The sequence below is a fragment of the Chlamydotis macqueenii genome, chromosome 1 (assembly GCF_036417535.1).
Source record: "Chlamydotis macqueenii isolate bChlMac1 chromosome 1, bChlMac1.mat, whole genome shotgun sequence".
NCBI lineage: Eukaryota > Metazoa > Chordata > Aves > Otidiformes > Otididae > Chlamydotis > Chlamydotis macqueenii.
In genome coordinates this window covers 120,199,233-120,223,294 of record NC_141556.1, presented here as the reverse complement: position 1 = coordinate 120,223,294, position 24,062 = coordinate 120,199,233, and the positions used below count along the sequence as shown (strand labels likewise).

Genomic DNA, 24,062 nt, shown 5'->3' with positions numbered 1-24,062 from the left:
GAAAAGGAAGGCAGGCCGTTGGCTGGCGCTTCCCTCCCCTTTTATTTAATACCCCAATTCTCACAGCCCAACAGCATGCACAGCGCTCCCCTCTTGCCCCAGGAGATTTGGACAGGCGTCCCGCAGCTTCGGGCCTGCTGCCGCCACACGAGAGCCACCCGGGGAGCTCGCAGGGTGCCCGGGAGAGAAGAGCGGCCGCTGGCGACCCCACCTCGGGGTGGGGGGGCGCGGGCTGCACTTGAGAGAGGTGTTGGGAGAAACAAGGGCCGGGCCCCAAGCGTCGCCCCAGCCACCCCGGTTGTCTCTAAGGAGCCTAGGAGGGCGCAACGGCCCGCGGGGCACCGCTTTGTGCCCTGCCTAGGAACGGGCACCGGATACCACAGCGGTGCCGCTCCCCTCTCCGCCCCTCTGCCGCGCTTGTAACCACCCAGCTCCCCGCGGCGGTTGGGGACGGGGACGGGGACGGGGACGGGGACGGAGACGGAGACGGAGACGAGGGGGCAGGGAGGGAGGGGGCGGGCCCAGCCCAGGAAGTGACGCCACCCCCCGGGCACACCCGACTCACCTGGGCGGGCGGTTGGGAGGCGGTTGGGCAGCCGGTCGCGGGCGGCGGCGGTGGTGGTGCCGGTGCCGGGCGGGCGGGCGGGCGAGCGAGACTGAAGGAGCAACTATGGCACGGGAGAGCGGTTCCCCGTGGGCCATGGGGCTGCTGAAAACGTTCGAGGAGAGTGAGTTCGGCAGCTGGGAGAAGATCGGCTCGGGAGGGTTCGGGCAGGTGTACAAGGTGCGGCACCTTCACTGGAAGACCTGGCTCGCCATCAAGTGCTCGCCCAGCCTTCATGTGGATGAGAAGTAAGGGGCCGTGGGCTGAGGGAGGGGGGGTATGTGACCCTCTGCAGGATCCCTGGGAAGCCTCAGTCGCCCCACGGCTCCCCCGGCTGTGCATGCACAGCCGGGGGAGCCGTGGGGCGGCTGAGGCCTCCCCCTCTGCAACCCTACCTTTGCTTTCCTCCTTTTCCTTGGCTCACCCTACACAAGCTGTGCACATGCAGGTGATTCTGCTTAACAGCAGCTCCGAGGCTCAACGAGGCGATGATACCGCTCGCCCCAGCCACCGCAACACCTCCTTTTTTTTTTGAGGAACGAACCCAGCGATGTAGCCCAGAGTTACAGGGTTTGGGGAGCGCCCTTGGAAAAGAAGGGCACGGTGAACCAACCCGGTCCCGCGCCAATGCGGCGGGAGCACCGTAGCCTGTGTCACAGCCATGTTTATCAAACCGCGACAACGGGTATGAAGGTCTGACTAAAGGCAGCAAAGAGAGCCGCGCAATTAAATATTCCCTGGACAAACGTGGCCTTTGTCACACTTAAGCCTGTGGAGTGTCACACTCCACGCTTTAGTTATATCATACATAATGGGGGCTGGCCTCCCTCAAAGAACAAGCTATGTTGCGTAGCCACTTGCAGCGGCTTGGAAGGAGCTGCAGTGTATGTCTTGCCTGTTCCCTCGGAGCCATTCGGAAAGCATTTTGCCCTGCCCTGGTCGTGCGTGTATTGTCTTGCACTACAGCATTATGCCTGCTGCAGCTCCAAAGGTCACCGAAGGCAGTCCCAAACGGGAAGTGCAGGACTGGAAATGCCAAATGGGATCTGGGGGCTTCTCAGGCCCGCTGTGTCTCACTCCAGTCATCTCTCTACCTTGCAAAAAGCCAGCCCTTTAGCTTGCATTTGCAGATGCATTAGTTGTGACTGCCGTGTGTTAGATGATAGCGGGGTGAGCAGCAGGTTTCGCCTGGGGGACGTTGGGGCATGGGTGCTGCGGGTGCGGGCGTGCTGTCTTTCAAGAGTGGGTGCTGAAAGGAGACGTGCTGGGAAATCCATTCTCCAGCTTCAGTTCAGGGCCAGCGCTTCTCCATGGGACTGCCCAGGAGGTGTCCTCGCTGGGCAGTCCTGTGTGGAGCTGTATTGCGTGTTGCAGGTAAAGATACTGCATGCTGAGAACTCCCTGCAGTTCACCCCTTCTCTGTAACTAGCTGGGGCCCATGGTGGAGAATGGTCAGCTACACTGTGCTCGCACAATCTGCATGTGATGGGGGCCTATGGAATGCAGATCTCTCCTTTCCTAGTAGAGGGAGGCTGTCAGATGCATCTTTAGAAGCATCCTTCTGTTTTGAGGGACAGTAGTGATTTCCCAGTAGGTCAGTGCCTGTGCGGAGGGAGGCGAATATGACCAAGTTGCGTTCTTGGAGCTTTTCCAGTTCCACCTTCATCTCTGGGATCTCTGCCAACTCAGCTGATTCTGCAGCTCGTTTTTTGAGAAGTGGGTTGGTTCGATCACAAAAGGCTTCTCTTGTTGCGGTTCTTGCAGGAGGAGGGAGATAAGTTGGCCCAAGACTGAAACTGTTTGTAAGCCCATCTTCTACAAGGTTACTAGGATAATGGGGTTTCTTGCCCATTATCTGAATTGCTGACTTTGCTGTAGACATGGCTTATATAGCACAGTAAATAAGATTAAAATGTTCCTTGTTTAAAAAGGGAGAAGGAGAGTTTGATATATGCATAGGGTAACTGTGCTGTCTGTGAGCAAAATGGAAAAGACCTCAAAATTGCAGAGGGTGTTTTATTGGGTTAACCTGTAAGCCCTCCTACCATTAAAACTTCAAAGCAGATTTCAGACTTGATGCTTATTGACGCCTAATCAAAATTGTGTGGTAGCTGACTGATTTTGCAGTTGAAATTAGAATAGCTATTAAAAATAAGCTAGAACACTGTTATACTTTTCATTTGCAAAATGCATTTAGAGATTTACTCAAAAGTTAATTTTCAGTCAGAGACGAAGGGTGCTGCCACCTATTGTAATATGAACAATTAATTTTGAGAGTTGCTACCAAATCTCCTTATTAATGTTTTCAATGAGCAATAGAGAACGTCCCTCAGTGGCTACGAGGTGTGCAGTTTCTGGAGAGACCATATGAACATGCAGTGCTGTAAACAAAAATTCTTTGAGAATTTGGGAACTTTGAGGGCATGTACCTCCTGCAGCTCCTGGTTAATTTTAACAATCCAGTCCTTGAAACACTAGTTTAATTGTTTTACTGGAGAACTTGTGCTTCAGATACTTCAGGGGAGCATTAATTAGAAGTTGAAGGGTCCCTGGAGTTTGAAAAGGCTGTTTCTGAAAAATTAAAGCTAAGCTATGCTTCTCCTTTGGTCCTGGGCTGCTCTACCAAACTCCTTTCAGTAGTTGGTAACTCTCTCCCCCCCCACTGCCAAAAAGACTTTGCACCCAAAACTTTTCTAAGAAAGCTGCGCCATTCAAATGGCGGGGTGGGGTGGGGGGCACAGACAAAATAAGACTACCTCTTTAGTTCGCAAGTTGAAACAAGCCTGTGTAATTAGACTGTTAGTTCAGGAGATTAACTTGACTAGCCATGTCTTGGAACCCTGTGAAGCAGCAGAGTTACAAGAATTACCAGTGGTATCGGAAACATTAACTGAAAAACAGTGTCTTTTATTTATTTGGTACCACATTAAAACCCTGTTTGTAATAGCTTGGTGGCGGTAATACTCTAGGCTCTCTTACTGTGTTTCTGCAGACAGTAAGAGATTTGAAGTAATTCCCTTGGCAATTATCGCAGTGTGGAGCCAAGTGGCCTCAAGCAGAAGGAAAACTGAATGTACAGCCAGAAGTGTTTTTACCTTTCGATTGAGCCAAATTCCATTCCTAACACCTTATTTGCTCTCACTTTCTGTCTCCTGAGATCACATTTCCCCTGTGCGACTCAAGATGCTGAGGTTCAGTGTAAGCTTGAATATAAGAAAGTGTGACTTAGAGAGGTGGAGGGGACTCTCCTCCAGGACTTGCAGTGGAGAGTGCACTGAGTCTTTTCACCCCCATTGGCCAGAATGGAAGTGTGGTCTGGAGAAAAAGAGTGGCAAGCTGAGAGAATGACCTGGAAGCCTTTGTGGCTTTTTTTTATAGCCAAACGTAGAGGTGCAGGAATGATGTAACGGTTCCCAGAGAGGGCTGTTCCCTGGAGGTGTTAGCCATTGGGGGTGACTGCAGGGTGTGGAGCTGGCAAGGTCTGCCTTCTTGGTTGGGGGGGGCGGGTGGGGGGTGGGGAAAGCAAAGCTCTACGTGTACATCCCTCTGCAGGACCTCGATTTAGGAGTGGAGTAGAATTTGGAAATTTAGGAGGCTTTAGAAATGCCTTGCAGATGCAGATGCTGCATCTATTTGGGTGACAAAGGTGAATGAATGTCTGTTCTGGTGGTCTCTGGATGAGTAGGTAGAACTTAATACTCACCTTGTGCTCCCTAAAGAGTAGAGATGAGCCTAGCTGTCCGGGTTAACCTGTAATCCTTTTGCACCTCTGTTGTAATGCTTTTGCACCTCTGTGCAGCAGAGGTCTGTTAGCAGGGCTGAGATCTGTGTTAACCTGAAAGAAGGGATTTTCCTTTTTTTCTTTTTTTTTTCTTTTTTTTTTTTTTTCCCCCCTCAAACATATCCTGCCCTGACCATGCAGTCAGTGCTTTTTCTTTTCTTCTCTTATTCACATTCTTCTCTGAGGATCAGCAGTGTGAAGGTCATTAAAGATGTACCCTGCAGAGCAGAGGTCACTGTATGCTCTTAGACATCTGCCACGATGCAGACAAGAGTCCCTGAAAAAATTCAGGGGTGTCGTATTTTTGTGGACCCTAGCTTCACTGCCAGCAGTTTGTAAAGAGTTAACTTGCATTCCCCACTGGAGAGCAGCGTGGCTGTGCAGGGCTGGATCTCCCCTGGGCTGGGAGAAGCCCGGCTCTCGGCATCTGGAGGTGGTTCACACAATTGGCCCCATGACGGGTTTGCAGGGCTTTTTGAGTTTCTCTGGAGCAACTTGAACTGCATGGTCTCAGACTCCATTAAGTAAATGTGGTGATAGTGGTGGGGGAATATAGGACTGCAAGGACTACCTTGTGAGTTTAAAGCTGCATTTTTATAACACGCTATTATCTTTAGGGCATAAAGATTGGCTACGTGCAGATGCAGATATAGTCGTAATTCTTGCTGTTCTTGTGGCAGGGTTTGTGGTACAAGGGTTGGTGCCTGGGGAGTGAGGCAGTGGGCAGGAGTAAGTCCCTTGTCTCTCCAGGAGAATCCAAAGAATGCAGCCCTGTCCATTTGGAGTCTGACTTTAAGCAGAAGCAGACAGCTGTTTTGGAGATTTCAGAGGTTCCCCCATTTATGTAATACTTCTAATTGCTTTGAAAATGACTGATCTGTCGTTCACTTCTCTGACAGAGATACTGTTCGTCACTGAACCCAGTGCTAGATCTCTCGCTATGTGTGCCCCTATACTCTAATACTATTGTAGGGAAAAGTGCATGCACCCCATGATTTACATGAGCTCAGCTGTCCTGTGTGCAAGCTTTTTATTTTCATTTTAAAAATTTTTATTACCATAATGTTAGGATATAGTACTGGAGGGAGATGGGAATGGAGCCAAGGTGCTTAGAGAAGATAATTCTGACTCTTTAATCGTGTAGGTGTTAAATAAGAAACTATTATGACAGAGGCTAGTCCAATGTCTCTTGACTGAGAAAGCTCATAAGTAGCTTTTATTTTCCTCCACTTTGGAGGGAAGTGTTTCTTGGTGATAGTGCAGGGTAATTTCTAAGCACTAGGAGTAACTGAGCACCACACCGTCTGTCCATGTGTCGTGTCCCCCCTCTCCCCCCGTACTTTGATCTGTTATGTCTGAACTTGAAGGATACCTACAGCATCCTTTGTTGCAGCATTAGCACTTGCCTATATAGGTGATGGGTGCATTGAGAACACCTAAAAATGCGCTGCTGAGTGCCAGTAGCACCTTGCCTAAGTAAAATGAAAAGGGAAAGACCTTTCATCTTTGCCTGATGGAGGAGATCTTGGTGTCATGAGCCAGCGTTTGCGTTGATGGGATTAATGCAAGTGGCTAATGACCGAGTTGTACCTTGTCTCTCTTTATTTCTTTTGTCTTCTTTCTCTTTCTGTTTTCTAAAGGTAAGAGGGGCCTGTATTTGAAGACTGACATGTCTCCCTGGCTATATTAGATCACTGTCTGATTCAGTTTTGAAAGCTCTGGGTATGAGAAGATGCTAAACGTGGCAATTGTTGTATGGGGGCTCTATTTAAACAAGCAAATTAGGGAAAGGGCACTTCCCTGGTCATTAGTCAGTTAATTCACTCAATTAACTGGGTCTAGTCCAAGCAGAAAGGGAGGGTGGTTTGTTTTTTTTTATTATTTTGTTGAAGCTGGAAATTCTTTCTTTGTAGGGAAAATGCCCCATTTTGAGCAGCTGATCTCTGTGATTTTGATGATGCCCTCTGAGGCTGTTGTTAGCCTGGGAACCCTGTCCCCTGGAGTCTAGTGGTTCTTGTAAGGCTGTTGCTGGGTTCTTGCCTTGCCTTGGAGGGCTCAGACAGGTATTTTACATCCCTGACTCCAGAGCTCAGCCCGCCGAAGCCTGGTGAATTATGCTGGCTATGCATGTGGCTTGGGGGCAAGGAGTTGGTTGTGTTATTCATAGGCGCTCCCTTCCAGCGTGCCAAAGAGCAAACTGGGTACTTGTCTACAAAGGCAATTATTTCACAAGAAAGTTGCTGTAGGGAGCAGCAGGAGCCAACATGGTTAACAGAGAGAAAAGATTTCCCGTATCTTTTTTTTTCCTCCCAGTGTGTAGGTCCCTCTTAAACCATTTTTCAGCCTGATCTTGCCTTTGAAATAGGTCTGCTGCTGCTTGCTAGGCTAGACTCGCTGCTAGCGTGAAACGTAAACTGCGTCGGGTTACTGCAGGCTGCTACAGCTGGTGTGGAACAGGCAGCAGACTGCGTTCCCAACCTTGTCTGGGCAGACATCAGCTCTGCGCTTCCCACAGCAGGCGAAGCACAGGAGAAGGGAACGGGGTCACTGGAGTGTCCTAAAACAGAGCCTAGGGGCTAAATGACAGCTCCTGAAATCACTCCCATGTAGGAGCCCTGAGGGTTCCTTGCAGGCTGTTCCTTGCAGGCTGTTCCTTGCCTGGGTGCTGTCTGCTGTCCCCTCCGTCATTCAGGCATCAGAAGGGACACAAGGGAAGGGGAGACTTCACTGCACTAAGGTTGGACTTTGCATTTTGCTTTTTAGAAATGGAGACTGCTTCTAGCTGCAGTCAAATTAAAAAAAAAAAAAAAAAAAAGAGTTTGAGCAGATAGCAGTGGGAACTGGCATAATTTGTTAGTGGCACAGGGCATAAACTGTGACTGGGTCAGATCAGTCCCAGGGTTTCTTCCAGAGCTGTCTGGGACTAACGGAGGGGGAACAGAGAACTTTCTGCCTTGCAGAGAGTATGAGCAGCTTTCTGTCAGTTATTTTGGCTGTTGTGAATGGGCTCACTCAGCTTTGGATGTAACTGACATCTTCCAGAAGAGATGGTCATCTCAAAATGCATAGGTGGGATGGGAGAGTGTCAAATGTGTGTGGGTTTTTTTGTTTGTTTGTTTGTTTTGTTTTTTTTAATTTATTTTAAAGTAGGAGTCTCTGTTTACGAGGGGTCTGTGTTAAAACTTTGTCCTATTACTTCGGGTACTGTTCTCCATTAAATACTGTACATGCCTTGGGTACTTTACAAGAGCTGTTATGTAACAAGAGAGGAACTGTTCAGGAAATATTATCCATCTGACCTCCCTGTGTCCTCTTTTGTGAATCGGTGGGTGGCAGCAACAGTGATGCACTCCTGGCCCAAAGTCACTCTGGGTACTGCCCGTTGTCACTGATAATGCAGCTCTTGATAGACTGAAGGTTTTTTCACCCATCAAGTGTGACCCCTCTTTAGGGGTGCAGTCAGCCTGGGGAGAGGACTCTTGGTTCCTCTTTCAAAGTTGACTCCCGGCAGATTGGCTGTGTGAGGTGCAGAAGGAGGGCATGGCAATTAAGGGTCTTGACCTGGGAGGCTGCAGCTTAGACTGAGTAACACTTAGCCCTCTGTAGGCTCAGGCTGAAGTGACCCGTAAACAACCCAGGGATGCTCATTACACATGCCGGCACTGGGCCTGTTACATCACCAGAAATGGTGCGCCGGGAGCTTTCGGCATCCACTGGAACCGAGTGAGCATAGTATTGGAGTTGCCAAGTCTGGATTTTGAGTAGAAGGCAGCTTTTCCTGAGTCCCACTTACTACAGTGGGCGGCTTACTCCCCTAAATGGTGGGTCCAGGGGATTCCTCTCCCGAGGCCCGGGTCTGTCCACTGGCAGCCTGTGCCAGCAGGGCAGCTGAAACAATGTTGTCCATGCTCGCTCCTGATTAACGCAGTCTTATGACTCACAAAAAGTTAATGACTTTAGCCCAAGGAGTTACAGCAGTGGTAAATCTGGGCACTACATGTATCGTCCTCATTCTGAACAGCACAGCATAAACATCAAAGCGGGAAGATAGGCTTTACGCTAGGGATATTTGCACTGTTGAAGTGTACAACTTGCCTGTGGTTCGGCAGCTTTGAGCTGCCTACCATTAGAAGCATAAAACAAAAGTTAGTAAATGTGGAAATACGCCTGGAGTACAGGCTGGTGAGATGTAGTATGGTTCAGCCAAGCAATGATCATGAAATGTGGTATTCGTTTTCATAAGAAATGTTTTGTGCATGTTTGGGGGAGTGGGGGAGCAGGAGAAACAGCTACTCCATCCTTCACCATCTGTTCTCTTCTACCCAGGGAGCGGATGGAGTTATTGGAAGAAGCCAGGAAGATGGAAATGGCAAAGTTTCGCTACATCCTTCCTGTTTATGGCATCTGTAAAGAGCCAGTTGGCTTGGTCATGGAATACATGGAAACAGGGTCTCTGGAAAAGCTCCTGGCTTCTGAACCTCTGCCCTGGGAATTGCGCTTCCGAATTATCCATGAGACAGCTGTGGGGATGAACTTCCTGCACTGCATGTCCCCTCCGCTGCTCCACCTGGACCTGAAGCCTGCAAATATCCTGCTTGACGCCCACTACCATGTCAAGGTACACACTGGGCGCTTTGTGCCGGGGACCCACTTTGGATATTCCTGCATGGCCCCTGCCAAACTCAAAGGCCTGAGAGAAACCAGCAGCATTCCTTTTGAATTAAAGAAAATGCCCAGTAACCCAACCACTCCTATCCTCAAACTTGTCTGCCTGATTTACGCACCATTTTGGTAAATAAATAGAGGTAGAGTTAGGGAGCATGTGACATACCTCCTGAAATTTTAGGAGGGTGCTAGTGTAGTGAGCTCTGGTTGTGAGACCTCATGGGTCCTGCTATAAATTTCCTTGCAGTAAGGTCACGAGGCAGATGAGAACAGGGAGAAAAAAGCAGTGTGAACCTCTAAATTACCTATGGCACTTCCACAGCTCCCAGCGGTAACCTTGTTCTGTCTAGGTCCTTCTGGCTTTGTACACTGTATTGAATACCCACATCTTACAGCTGGAGTCCACAGAAGCCTTCCTACAGGCAACTCATTTTCTTCTTTCATTTGCTCAGAGCATATACAGCGACAAAGTAGGTCTGTCCTGTCTGCTTATGTATAACAGAGGTCACTTATGGAAATTTTTGTGGCTGTATTGGCATTAAATTCTTTTCATTCTCCATGTCTAGAGTAAGCTAGCAAAACTTGTTGGCCTTTTCTGTTTTGTCAGGTAGACTAAGGAGGTTGCTTTCTGATCCTTCCTTCTGGAGAATAAAGAGACTGAAATGCATATTTTTTCCTGACTGTTATCAAATCAATGGCCAAACTCTTCACCTTAGGACTGCAGGATTAATCATGCCAGCTAGCTGATATAACTCAGTACAGGTAGTCATAGATTTTAGTCAGTGCCATCATCCATCTGGTTTGTTTTCCTGTCCCCGTCAAACTGGCCAAATGGCTTTGGCCTGTGCCATTCTAAGACTGACATTTTCATTAAATGAAAACATCTATCCTGATGTCATGAACGGGTTGGAGCCATAAGAGGCGTGTGCCTCTAATGAAGTCATGCTTGTGACAGTCTCAGCACTAAGGCCTCTTAGTGGTTTGCTTCGTAGGAGGATTTTCTTTCCGAGATAGGATGCATCTACAGGTGGTCCTTGGTATTATGACCAGAACATCAGTATCTAAACTGTTGAAAGTACGTTCTCACACATTGGTGCTGAGAGGCTTTCGCAAAGTATTTATTTACCTAAAGTTTGTGCTTGCTTGCATAACTTCTTAAATTCCTCGTTCTTGACTCATCCATGAGCCAAGATATGAAGGCTGTATTTTTCTCACTGTTTCAGCAGGCTGCAATGCTGCCTGATGTTCTGCCTACTGTACAGCCTGTATTGGTGGTGTAATACAAGGGAGCAAAGTGTGCAATGTACACAAAAAAAGTGTTTCTTATGAGGTGATTGCTGACATCCCTAAGCTGTTGCTACTTGTTCTATATGTGAAACACATGAAGGTTTTCAGATCCTCTCCATTAAGTTCGGAAAAGAATGGTCTAATCCAACCCTTTTTCTAGCTAGCAGTCTTTTAGAGCTGCAGGCATCTTGGAAACCCCTCCAAGCAGCAAAGCAGATATATGAACCTATATGCAAAATAAGAGATGTACATATTCCGCGAGGCATCTTCACTTTAAAAATGTGGCCCCAAACCTTCTGTTTGTGTGATGTAAAACTTATAATTAAATTTCAGACCCTGCAGCTTGATTTAATGTGCATTTCATTGCTGGAAGGCTAATGGAGCTGATGAGTGAAGTGTTTTTACTTTTTAAATGTTAGCGTTAATTTAGTAGGTGACCTGTCCCTAATAGAATCCTAAGGTGAGTGAAGAGATGTTGCGGGCTGCAAAAGAAGAGTTTGGAGGTAGGGAGGACTTCTATAAACTGTTCGCCCTTGAGCCAGGAAACAGGCAGTCTTCTAGTGGAGCACATTAGAAATGCTTCTGTGCCATATTGCTAGTTAAAGGGAAACACACCCTTCTTTTTTTACGAGCACAACACTTACTGTAAAAACCCCAAGCAAGGATGGTGACTCATGCAGCAGTGTTGTACAGAACTTATCATCAAGTGGGTGCCTCTAAATCATAAAGCTGTCTCCTGCATGTTACATAAGTGTATGCTGAATTTTGTTCTTGGGAGGATAATTAAGAGGATGGGATTAGCCTGAGCAGGGATATAGATAGACAGATATTAACTTTTTCAAAGGCATGTTGGGGGATTCCTTGGTGATTTTAAATACATGTGTAATATGTAAAACACAAGATAAGGCTTTGCTCTTTTTTTGGAGGATGGATGGATGCTTCCCCTGGTGAGTGGTGGTGGAGCTCAGTACTGATAGGAACCTCATCTGGGAGCTCCCTTCTCCGCCATGTCTTGGTTGCGTTATGCCCTGTGGTTTCCTTAGGAGGATTATTCCATACCCTTGTAGGCTTTGCTAGCAGGGATCTGCCTGCATTTCTTTTTCCGTAATGTCAATCTATTACTTCTATTTGTACCAACTTTTCTCCACTGTTCCACGTGTGCAGCCTTCCAATACTTATGGGCTAACACCTACTTTTTGCTTAGCTTGACCATGTTTTATGAGTTTGTTCTTCAGCTCTCCTGCCCTCCGTATGTATTCTGCATGTCTCCCCTGAGCTCCCTGTGATGTGGCAATCGCTTGCAGGGAGCTGGTGCTGGGGAAGCAATGCCACATTCCAGCACTACTCTTGTGGGCTGTTAGTTTGCTCGTTCCCGGCTCTGATGTGATCTCTCTCCAGAGCTCTCAGTAGGAGAGTACCCCCCCCCCATGCAGTAATCTCATACCCTAACGTGTTGCCACCTCCCATGCCTGCGTGCTCTCTTGCTGCTTCCCAGGTTTCTTATCTTCAGTTTCTCGTGGTTGAGTGTTACTTTTTGTTCAGGTATTTAAGATTAAGTCAACCTGCAACTTAGTAATTTTGGGCAAAAGCATTATTTGTAAGTTCTTTTTTTCTCTTACTATCCAGCCTGTTTTTTGCAGCTCCTCATCTTGTGACATATATGTATATATACCTGCATACACACAGTGCATATATGTCTGGGTACACACACACACAGAGGCAAATACCGTCAGTTATTTTTTTATCTCCCAGATTTTGTTTTTAAGGAACTTGAAGCAGGATCAGCTGGTCTCCGCTGTGCACTGCTTTAAGCTCACTGTGGTTGCTTTTATTTTTTTTCCTCCAGTGTTCCAATTTAAACCAGTGTGAAGAGTGAAGTTGGCTGCTGTGTTGTGCTGATGGTTTTACTAAAAAAGGATAGGTTGCTTCTGTGGTCTTCACCTTTATTTGCTTCGGCTGAAGAAGAGGCTGCAAAATTTCTGAGTGTGGAGTTACCAGAAGCCTAGTGAGATGGCAAATTTGTTTATCAGAAAGCTAAACGTATGTTTTAGTTTTAAACTGTAGGTCAAAGTAATACCCAGAGGCCAGGCTGATAAAGAGCATTTGTCTCTTTCTATTAGACTAGCTGATGTAGTTAACACAGACACATTTTTTTATCAGCTGCAAATGCTCTCTTGTTATTGGAAATGAGAAGTGGCTTTGTTGTTTTGTGTGTCCCTTCCTTGATCCCTCCTGTGTGTCCCACCCCTCCTTGATCAAGGTTTCCATGTAGGGCTGTTGTTACATGTCTCTTTAATCCCAACCAACAAAGCTGGTTTTCACATTGATCAGTTCTCTAATTGATCTAATTGTGATGGCACAGGGGAGGGAACAAGACCATTCCTGTTACAGTAATGCAGATTTATGATGCATTAAAATGGATGTTTGACCGTGGCTAAAGAGAGCACTACAAATGTCACACCTGAAACAGGTTTTGAGGAGTTAAGGTTTGGAAAAGGATGGAAATCCAATCTGTTTCAGAAAAACTTCTTTTAGTAGCTAACTGAAGTGTGCTCATGAACACTGAAGTAAAGACCTATGTTTGAAGTGCAGATGTTGGCTGTGTCTGCACTTGGAATTAATTTTTATTCCTAATTTTTAGTAGTCTAAATCTGTGAACCATATAAGTCTCTTAAAATTTCTGGCATTTCTTAAAGAGCAAAATTGAAACAGCCAGCTTCCCCCCTCATAAAAATAAACAAACAAGGCCACTTGCTCCAAACCTCATAGACAAACGTCATGGCATTCTGAATACCCAAGTGCACAGAGACTTTGGACAGAGATAAATACTGAATATGCCAGCAGGGATTAAAAATTAATCTGATGGTTTTGTTACCTATTTGATGAAGAAAACCTTTTGGTGAACTCTGTCCCTGAGTCCATTGCAGTGGGTCCTTGAGTCTTATTTGCAGAAAAATGACATGCAGCATCATCAGCTAAGTGCATGCTTCAGGATGGCCTGTCAGGAGTGATCAGTGAAAGCACTTTCCAAGCGCTAATTTTGTTCCTGGGAGCTAAATCCCTTCAGTGTTCGGGAATAGCTGACTTTAGTAACCATTGTAGTTACATGAGCATATCTACTAGTTTTCACCAAAAAAAAAAAAGTTCCAAAAATAACTTGACAAACTCAAAGCATCTAAAACGTTGCAAGTGAGTGTTTTTTACAAAGTAGAATGGAAATGTCCACAAATGACAGAAGCAGAGAAATGTCTCTTTGCACAATACGCTTGATTTAAAACAAACAAAGCTTAAAAAAAAATTAAAAAAAAAAAAAGGAAAATGATCTTCAGATCTTGGAATCTCTCAGTAAAATAAGTGTTGCTGGGAAGTGGGCAGGAAAACATGTACAACTCCGCTCACTACTCACGTGTTTGTTCTCATGCAGCCCTTTAAAGAGCAGAGACCAAGCGAGCTGTCTGAACACGAATAATCCCACTGTCTGCGTGGGCTTTGGCCAATGTTTTTTCTCTTCTTCCTACCTCTTCACCACATGTTTTGCATGAAGCAGTCTGTCGCCTCCATGTCTTCTCTTAACTGCTGATATTAGGTATGCTTTTGAAGCGTGATGGGATCCACCTGAAATCCCATCCCGAGGAGTGAGATTATGAGTTCTGTCAAATCGTGGGGCAGGGCAGATCCCAGGGTGGGCTGCAAGAGCTAGCGGGGATACGGCGGAAGAAGCAAGGAGGAGTGCTCCCCTTTCAGTACCTTCACCAGCAAGGGTGCCTTGTGTTGCAGAACTAGGTACCTGGCAAGCAGTTTAAAGGCAAAATAAGTAAGTTAAATGGCTGTGTCTTCCACCCACTGCGCAGTTCCCACTAATGTTAAAACAAACTGCATGATTAAGTACCCCATGCAGTGTGGAAAATTTACCCTAAAGGAATTAATAAAAGCCACAAAAGGTGTCTGCAGAATCTTAGTCTTTTGTTGCTGCCTGCAAAATAATAATTCTTCAATTTCTAGGGCTTTCTGCAGAATTTGAGATGATTGCCGCTCTAGTGTACAGATGAAATTCCTATTAATTTGTATAAAACCTAGTCTGTCACAGTAGATAGGGACAGGTTCACAAGGTAAAGTTCTTGCTAGCTAGCCTGGGGGTAGCGGGGCTATATCATGTACCTTAGCTGTTTCTTGCTTTGTAGGCTCAGACTGAGACCTAAGCTATCGGCTAAGCTATCTAGTATGCTTAGCCTCCTGTCTTAGCCCCTAGCCTTAGATTCATGCAATGTAGCTGGTGGCTCTTAATGCAGGAGTGTCACTGCTCTCTGTATTTAATTTTTTTTTTCTTAATTTACACAGTAGGAAATGTTAGGAAACGTGGTATTGTTTAAAAAGAGGAAGGTGTATTACTTTAATTATGCCTGCGTGTACACAAGCCTCTGCTTCACGTTAATCAAAGGATAGCAGCGCTCCGCGGAGTCGGAATCTGTTCAGACTTGTAACAGTCAGATCGCTTATTAACCTGACACCATGGTCTTGTGCGGTGCTGGGATTGTGCTTTTGCTCTCCTGTAGAGCACTAAGTGCTCCAAACTCCTGCAGCACTTCCTGGGGCGATCGATTCAGCACTTCCCAGGATTAGCTGGCTTGTGAACCCAGGTTTCTGGACTACTTGCTGCTTTCCTGGGCTCCTGCTTGGCTTGCCAAGGAGGCCAGCAATCCCCCTCTGAGTGTAGTCCTACAAGGATTAGAAAGTATTCCTCCAGACGACTTTGCCTCCCTCCCTTTTTTTTTTTTTTTTTTTGTCGTTTTAAGTCATTCACACATTACCCTACAGATCTAAGATACAGATGGACACCAGGTTGGATATACCTGTATGCTAGGGTACAGGGCTTCTACCGCTCCTGAGAATGCCTCTTTTGAGCTCCTTTTCCCTGGGAGAAGTTCCTTCTGAAGCTGTGTGCGTTACTTTGTTTGTTTTATAGCAAAGGGAAATTCCTAGCATTTGAAGAGCAATGGCTGGGTAGTCTGCCTGTTCTCCAGGAGGCTGAAGCTGGCAGCAGTTTTCTCCCTTTCCATTAATGGATGCATGTTATGACTAGCTTTGTGGTATCTTTAGACAGAAACTTCTGAAAGTGTAAAGTTGGAGCCTATTAAAAAAAAAAAAAAGAGTAAGCTTTTTTTTTTTAATTATGCTTGTTGTTTCGAGGGAGGACTTTCTCAAAGGAGAAGCTGAGAACATCAAAAGGGGAATGAGTCATTGAAAAACCTGAGTATTTATTAGATAAAAAGAAAGTATGAGTTGGGGGCAGAGGGAGGGAATCTTATCTAACATGTAGAGAAAAATCAGCGGGCTGAGTGGTCCAAAAAAACGTGACTTTTCTTGAAATTTCCACTTAGCATAATAGACATTTTTGACCAGTGGGAAATAATTAAGACAAAGGAAATTCTTTCTCTATCTGTTTGCTTGATGATTGGTATGCCTTTCGGAGCCAATGAATGCATATTTGTTTGACACTTCAGATTAAAGTGGAGGTGTGTTTTCCTTCTTATAAACTTGCTGTCACTTGTTTTCAGCTGTGTTCACTGCGTCACTGCACCAACTTGCCATATCTCTTAGTTGCCAAAAAGAATTCCCAGTGTGGGTTTCTGATGTGTGAGGTGTTTTAGTTTGGGTTTTTGTAACACTTTGTGCCTCTAGTGTTGGGCTTAGTCTTTGTTGGCATGGTCAGTGTAACAGCAATATCTGAAGGAGCAATTCTCTTACACTCATTGGAGAGCTCGTGGTCTGAAGTGCTCACAGCACTTAAACATAGCATACAACGTGAGGTTACATAGGGAAAAGGGATGGTGGTACCAATAATTACATTAAAGTCTAGTTTACACTAGCTAAATTTGCCTAGTTTTAAATTACAAGAAATTGTCTTGACTGTTTGTTGTGTTTGCTATGTAATGAGTTAACATGCTGCTGCTTGCTTTTTCTTTTTTTTTTTTCCTAGCTTAACCATAAAGAAAAGCCTACTGTAGCATAATGCTTCCAGAGATGGCTGTTTGTTTTTTTTTTTTTTTTAGCTTAGTATTTCTGAACAGCATCTCACTATATTTTTGCTGGGTTGTCCTGTTACATCTATCATTCTTTACAGAATTTTTTTTGTTAATGCCTTTGAAGTCTAACGGTAGCATGCACTTCTCTTCCCCTCTTCCTCCTCCATTTTTTGCAGATTTCTGACTTTGGACTTGCAAAGTGCAATGGCTTGTCCCATTCCCATGACATCAGCATGGATGGCTTGTGTGGTACAATTGCATACCTTCCTCCAGAGCGCATCAAAGAGAAAAACAGGTGTTTTGACACCAAACATGATGTGTACAGGTCAGTTAACTATGAAAAACACTTAAAAGCACTTCAAGTAATACTGTAAAATGAGCACTCTTTTTCAACCTAATTGCGCATGAAACCCCTATAAGTCCAGTTTGAGCTTCATCTTGCAAAGTGTCACATTTGCTTTGCTTTTTGCAAAGTCTTTACAGGGTAGAGGCCTTTTAACAAACTGCAGTTGATCCTGAGTCTTAAGCGTTATCATTCCAAGTAACACTATTTATTAGTAACTGGCAGGAGAGGCACTCTGCCCACCTTTAATTTCCCCATCAAAAGGTACATCCTGACCTATTTTTTGAGTCTCTGACAAAATTCTTAGCTATCTTCGGTCGATCTCATCACTAGGTCTTTGGTTTTTCTTTCATGGTGAGGTTATTAGGAAAAGGAAATCATACCTGTAGATCAAAAGATATGTCATATTCTAAACAGAATGTAGTTCTTTAAAGTCGTCTTGCAGGGTAGAAGTGTTAAATAATATCCACAGTAATGCTTTGCTGCTCTCTGATTTTGTCAGTGTTGGTGTGGAATAGTGGATAAATGTTACCAAAAACTCAGCAGCCTCCAGCAAGTCCCTGTGTTTGCTGCCTCAGGTTCCTCCCTGCAAAAACTAGACTTTCAAATCATGGTTCTTGGCTGCATCTTGCTGAATTAGATGCAGAAGTGAAAGCCAACGAAAGAGAACTTAGGAAAATAAATTACACTTCTGTGAATTTTGTGGCCTTTTTTTTTTTAAAAAAAAAAAATTATAGAAATAACTTTCTGCATTTATTTGTAGCTTTTCCATCGTGGTTTGGGGAGTTCTTACACAGAAGAAGCCTTTTGCAGGTGAGTCTGGTGTATTGTGGGTTCTGTTGCAATTATTTTCCTTTCTCCTGTTGATAAAGCATGCTTCCCACCCCACCAGTACCAGATTACATGCATGTCCTCTAAATTCCTACAATCCTGTGTGGTAGGCACTTGTAAGCTGTCAAATTCCAAGCACAAATGTAAATCCTGCTTTGTCCTACGTTGTGAAAGCGGAACCTGTATTTCTGCAGGGGGCCCCTGTCTGCACCTTTTGGCTTCTGCTGTACAGACCCAGATTAGCGTGTAGCCTGCTCAGACTTCTGACATGTTTGCAGCCAACGAGGAACAATGCAGAGCAAAGCCAACTGGCAGGCAACCATGCTGTTTCCAGAAACAGCTTCTCTATAGAGAGGTTCTGTAGTTTTTATTTGTAGATTGTGGCTACAGATTTGTTCTTTAAAAAAAAAAAAAAAAAAGCTGTATGTGAGAATAAGTCTTGTTCCACGCCACAGTAAACGTACCGATCAACAGGCAGCTATTTATTCTTTATGACTTTTCCTGTGTGCGTGACTAGCCTATGTATAGCAAACATGTTTGAACAGGTTCCAGTCTACTATTAATTCTTCTCCAAGTGAGAGATCCCATTTAATGCAGTGCTTGACTTCAGAGTCAAAAGAGACACATAAATGTGCTGCTTGATTTGTGTTCTTCCTTCACTTTTATGAAAAGTTCAGGTACCTGATCTAACTAAGAGGTGTGGTTCATTTTTCTTACAGCACATATGGGAATACAAAGAGAAGTAGCAAAGAACTGTTTTTTTTTTTTCTTTGGTTCTGTGTCTTTTATGGTGGAAAAAGAATGCAGTCACTCACTGATAATTGTTTTTAACTGATACACAGGAAGGTACTGCATTGACAAATGTATTGTGGGAGAGTAAGACTAACTTCTCCTTTTTCCTTGTTGATAAAAGAAAGGACTCTAGATCTAAAAAAAAAATGCATGAAAACAAATCTTCAGCCTAATATACTGTTAATGCTCTTAGACAAAAGATAAATCCCTCCTTTTGCTGTGAGATTTTAATTTGTGTGCTGTTGCTTTACAGAGGAGAACAACATTTTACATATTATGGTAAAAGTAGTTAAAGGCCACCGCCCAGAGCTACCTGCTGTTTCCAAATCCAGACCTCATTCATGTAATAACTTGATCAAACTGATGCAAAAATGTTGGCAAGATGATCCTGGTGAGCGGCCAACATTTCAAGGTAAGATTTCCTCGTAACTTGGCTGCCCATTTATTCTTCTATGAGTCATGTTATTGCTCAGGACTCTGTTAATCCTTGGGGTAAATGCTGTGAACCTCTGTGACAGAATAAATAGAGCACATTGTATGGTAGAGACAATGATACAGGCCACTTACTCATTTGTGGAGGAAGGGATTATCTGGGGACAAGTCTGACCATGACAGTGTTATGTAAACACATCAGGAATAAGACCTGTACTGAACCAGTTGATCAATTCAGCCAGAAATTTTGTTGATTTCTAATTGTGTGCATCAGGGCATGTGCCAAGCTAGAGTTGGTGTGGTTTTCACCATACCAAAGCATTGAATGCCCTGGCCCTTGAAATTTACTATTGTATGCTGAGAATTGTTTTCTTGTAACAAAACAATTTGTAGTGTGATTTTTCTGTCAATAAAAGGCAACTCTGGTGAAAGGCTTGAACTCGCCCAAAGCAGCTGTTATGAATCCAAATGTGCAGAAGGATGTAGCAAGCGCTATCTTCGGGTAGCTTAATTTAGCATTAATGGGAAAGATTTGCCTCTTCCTTCTCTTCCTGCCCAAACAAGGTACGGGGACTGAAGGGAAAGAGGGATCCCATCTTTTTGAAAACATATGTTCAAGTCTGCCAGCAGTAGACTGGTTCCCCTTTCACAGTTCTGCAGTGTAGCCACAACGTAGCATCAGTCTGGTCTGAATGTGAAAATGAATTGCTCAGTCAGCCCTATGCGCCCTTTGCTTAGCTACACACTTGTACCTACTGATGACGTGCTAGATGGAATAGTCAAAACTGGAGTCTTTCTCCTACAGTATCTCAAAGCTATTAAGCTCTAGTGATAGAGCAAGGCAGCAGGGCATCTCAGAAAAGTCTCCTATTAAAAAACCAAGAAAACCTCTCTTGCTTTCTTCAAAGAAATCACTTCAGAAACAGAAGCCCTTTGTGAAAAACCAGAAGATGAAACAAAAGAAATGATAACTCAGGATGTGGACACCAAGAGTTCCCCACAGCAGCAGTCTGAGGTATTTTCTCTTTCTGCATCTTGTTCAAGCGCGTTTTGCGAGCAACAGGTTCCTCTGTGACCTGTAACTTCCGAAGCAACCTTCTCTTTGCTGCTTTTGAGCACCTTCTTGCCTGGGAGAAGTGGGTCTTGGTGAAGGACTGGAATGTAAAAGTGACTGCAGATGCATGGACCAGCTCAGGAAAACCTCAGTGCAGGACTGAGTGCAAGTGGATCTTAGACTGCTGAGGGAGAGCAGGACAGTTAGGAAATAAAGGCTGGAATTATGTAGGTGTGACTGATCTTAAAAACTGCCGTAGACAGAAGATTCATGCAGCTTCAGTGGCTATTTGAGTACTGATGAAAGCTGCTCTCCTGCATCTGAAAATTTTCAGTGACCTTATTCACAGGTTCCATTTAATAAGAACAGTGCTTAAAGGCTACCTAAAAACAAACTTAATGTTTCTTCCTGTAGGGCCTCATGCTCAGTTTTCTTTACTGACCTTTCTAAAATGCTTGTGTTCTTCTCTTTAAGGGGATGTCTGCATTATCCCAGTCGAAACAGGAGCCTGCTCTACCATCAGTTAAGGATTACAGTCTCTCAGAGTTGTTGTCCCAGCTGGATTCAGGGATTTCACAGACTATGGAAGGCCCTGAGGATCTTAGCCGCAGCTCTTCTGAGTCTAAACTTGCCTCCAGTGACAAGAGGCTTTCAGGAGTTTCATCTGTAGATTCAGCTTTTTCATCCAGAGGCTCCCTTTCTCTTTCCTTTGAAAGGGAGAGTTCAGGTAATGGTCAGGTTTTTCTTTGCTGTTGTTTGTTTTTTTTTTTGTAGTTGTTTGAACTGGGCTGTGGGAGTCAGTGAGTTGGAGAGCAGTCATCCAAAGAATCACATTCTGGAAATCACTGTTAGCCTTGCTTTCTCCTGCTGTCAGCACTACAAATTTGTTTAGTAGAGGTAGTTATTTAAAAGAAAGAAAGACAAAAAAAAAAAAAAAAAAAAAAGAAGAGGTAGTTCCCAAACATGATCTAATGAGAAATAATAAATCTTATTTACTTGTGAAAAGAAGTGACCTGAATTCCCATCAAAGCAATTACAGAGTCTGTCACTTAGTCCAGTGACCTGCTCAGAGCCGAACTAAAGCCAAAGCCCAGTCAGGTCAGCTGAGTTTGTGGCTTTTTCGGTTATACTAAGCCCAAGTGTGAGCACTTTTTATTACTCAAGCTGTTTTCTCAGCAGCCCCCATGAACACTGTAATAAAGACCTCCGCTGTTGTGCACACACCCCTTCCTTTTCAGTCCAGTGCTGCAAAAAACAGGCATCTATTTTCGAGTTAGTCAGACAATAATTCACATAGGGAGATCAACCACAGCATCCTTTGTTCATCATTTCACAAGAAACAGAATAAGAGCAAGTGGGGCTCCAAATCTGACCTGAAGTTGTACTAAAACTACTGTGGGGGTGGGGAGCATGGGGGGAGGGTGTTGAGGGTGTGTGTGGATTTCCTTGCAGTCAAGTCATTGCTGAAGATACCAGATACGTTAGCCATGGGCAAGTAAGGTTGTTTAATAGGTATCAGAATTGTGATGGTGTCTTTTTTCCATCCAGATATTGGTACTACAGACATACAGAAGAGGAAGCTAACGGAGGCCATTTTATCTGGAGATACCAGCAAGCTGATGAAGATCCTCCAGCCTCAAGATGTTGACATTGTTTTAGATGGGAACTCCAGTCTTTTGCACTTGGCTGTTGAAGCTGGTCAAGAAGAATGTGTCAAATGGCTCCTCCTGTACAACGCTAACCCTAACCTCACCAACAAGAAAGGATCCACTCCCCTTCACATAGCCATTGAGAAGAAAGTTAAAAGCATTGTGGAGCTGATTATGGCAAGGAAAATCAATGTTAATGCCAAAGATGAGGATCAGTGGACTGCTCTTCACTTTGCTGCCCAAAATGGGGATGATTTCAGCACCAAAATGCTGCTTGATAAGAATGCATCCTTAAATGAGGTAGATTTTGAAGGCAGAGCTCCCATCCACATAGCCTGCCAGTATGGCCAAGAAAATATTGTGCGGATCCTGCTGAGAAGAGGCGTTAACGTGAACATCAAAGGAAAGGATGACTGGGTGCCGCTGCACTATGCTGCCTGGCAAGGTCATCTCCCCATCGTAAAGCTTCTGGCCAAACAGCGGGGTGCAAATGTGAACGTGCAGACCATGGATGGAAGGACCTCGCTACACTTGGCCGCTCAACGAGGACACTACCGGGTCGCTCGCCTTCTCATAGACCTAGAGTCAGATGTCAACATACAGAACGCACTCTTGCAGACTGCTCTCCACATAGCTGCTGAAACTGGCCACACAAGCACTTCGAGGCTGCTCCTTAAACATGGTGCAGACATTGAGGCAGCAACAGCAGAAGGATATACCGCGCTTCACTTGGCATCTCGCAGTGGCCATTTAGCAACAACAAAGTTGCTGATAGATGAAAGGGCCAGTGTTCTAGCTAGAGGCCCTTTAAATAGGACAGCGTTACATCTTGCTGCAGAAAACGGGCACTCTGAAGTAGTAGAAGAACTTGTCAGTTCAGAAAATATCAATGTTTCTGACAATGAAGGGTTGACAGCTCTTCATCTGGCCGCACGAGGAGGGCACACAAAAACAGTTGAGGTTCTTCTGAAGCATGGGGCAAACACTGACATGCAAAGACCCATGTGTCAGACCTTGCTACAGCTCCCTCAGCAGAGCAGTAATAGCTCAGTTACTGTGTTGTTAAGTGAGACCTAAGCAAAAGGTACAGAACTTGCTACCTTTCTACCTGGTGTGAGAAGGCTGCTGGAGCTTGACTCATGAGGACCTTCTCCAGATGTGCAGTAACCTAGTCATGGTTGGCGTCAGCTGATGGACTGACGTGCAACCAGCAGAAGCTACTTGTGTTTATGCAAGTGGGAGTGCACGTGGACTAAGGCCAGACGTAAGGCTAAGAGCTGGAGTCTGCCATGCAATGGTCTGGATCAGTCATTCTGCGTGTTCCTGCCCTATTTGTATATTGATATTCCCCTCCCAAAGATGTTGTGAGAGAAGGGTGCAACTTGTGGGTTTCCCCTCTGCTCTTTTTTTTTTTTTTTTTTTTTTTTTTTTTTTTAATGTGCCAAACTAATTTAAGAACTAACATTCTGCTTTTTTGTTCCTCAGAAAAGGATGGGGTAGATTGCTGGTTTATAGCAGTGATCTGTATTTGAGGCTGAAAGCCTCCAGGGTAAAATAAACACAACACAAATCTGCTTCAGATTAATCCTAGACATGAGGAAAGGGCTATTTAAGATATAGTTAATCGTAAACACTGGCTGAGTTTCAGTATCGCAAAGTACTCTGGAGACATTGATTGTAGATTTGCATTTTCCTCAGAATGAGTGAAGCAGACTTATTAACAAGGAAGGATTCCAAAAATATATAAACAGAAATAAAAGCTTAACACTGATATCTTCATATACAGTACCATCATGAATGTATTCTAAGATCAGTAAGCTGAACTAGGTACTTAGTGGTTTGTCTTAAATAAAAAAGTCAAAAGCTAAAATTCATACTGGACTGTAACTGGATGGTATATTCTAACACTGTTATACCGGCTTGTGAAACAATGTTTGGAGGGGCTGATGACTAGATTGATATACTGTGTATATAGTATTTCTACCTGTTGTATGCTTTTTTCTACTGAAGAAAATAGATTGCTTAGAGTGGGTATGTTTTAATACACCTTTTAATTTCACTCTTTTCGAAGTTCAAATGTGATCTGTTATTAATAAAAGACTGTGTTCCATATCTGCCTGTATTTTGTAGCTGTTAAAGCAACTGAAAACCCATCAACCAGCAGCAGCACACAACTGTAATGTGTGTAGTGATGTTGAAGCCCAAACTGTTGAGGTGTAAGCCTCTCCTCAGTTTTACATTCCCTTTAGCTTTTATACTGAAGGTAAGGAGTTTGAATGAATTGGAGGTGTGATGTATAAAATGAACCTTTATGTGTGTAACATGTTGATGTACAACTGCGATGCCTTTCCTCTTCTCCTGTAGCTCTTCAGGGAGTTTAGCATTCTTCCCCACCTTGAAGCAAAGTCAAATGCTTTTCCATCTTCCTGGTTGACTGGTGGGCTGCTGCCTGGACAGGTACCTCACCTCTCCCCTGCACTGCATTCTCACCATGCCTGCCGCAAGACAAGCAGCTGTGTTATGCTTTGCTTCCCCCCTCCCCTGACAGGAAAGCTGCTCCTGCTCAAGATCTTTTTTTTTTTTTTTTTTGCACACAGCTGA

General features: G+C 44.6%; 1 protein-coding gene across 1 annotated transcript; it reads left to right on the top strand.

The window, feature by feature from the left end:
- The first annotated feature begins 653 nt into the window (after nt 1–653).
- On the top strand, nt 654–23,573 carry RIPK4 (receptor interacting serine/threonine kinase 4). Its single transcript, XM_086739965.1, has 8 exons — nt 654–852; nt 8,712–9,003; nt 16,537–16,685; nt 17,467–17,516; nt 18,580–18,738; nt 19,667–19,773; nt 20,287–20,539; nt 21,361–23,573. Exons 1-8 carry the CDS (start codon nt 671–673, stop codon nt 22,536–22,538), a joined length of 2,370 nt encoding a protein of 789 aa, XP_086596091.1. The 5' UTR covers nt 654–670; the 3' UTR covers nt 22,539–23,573.
- The last annotated feature ends 489 nt before the right edge of the window (nt 23,574–24,062 follow it).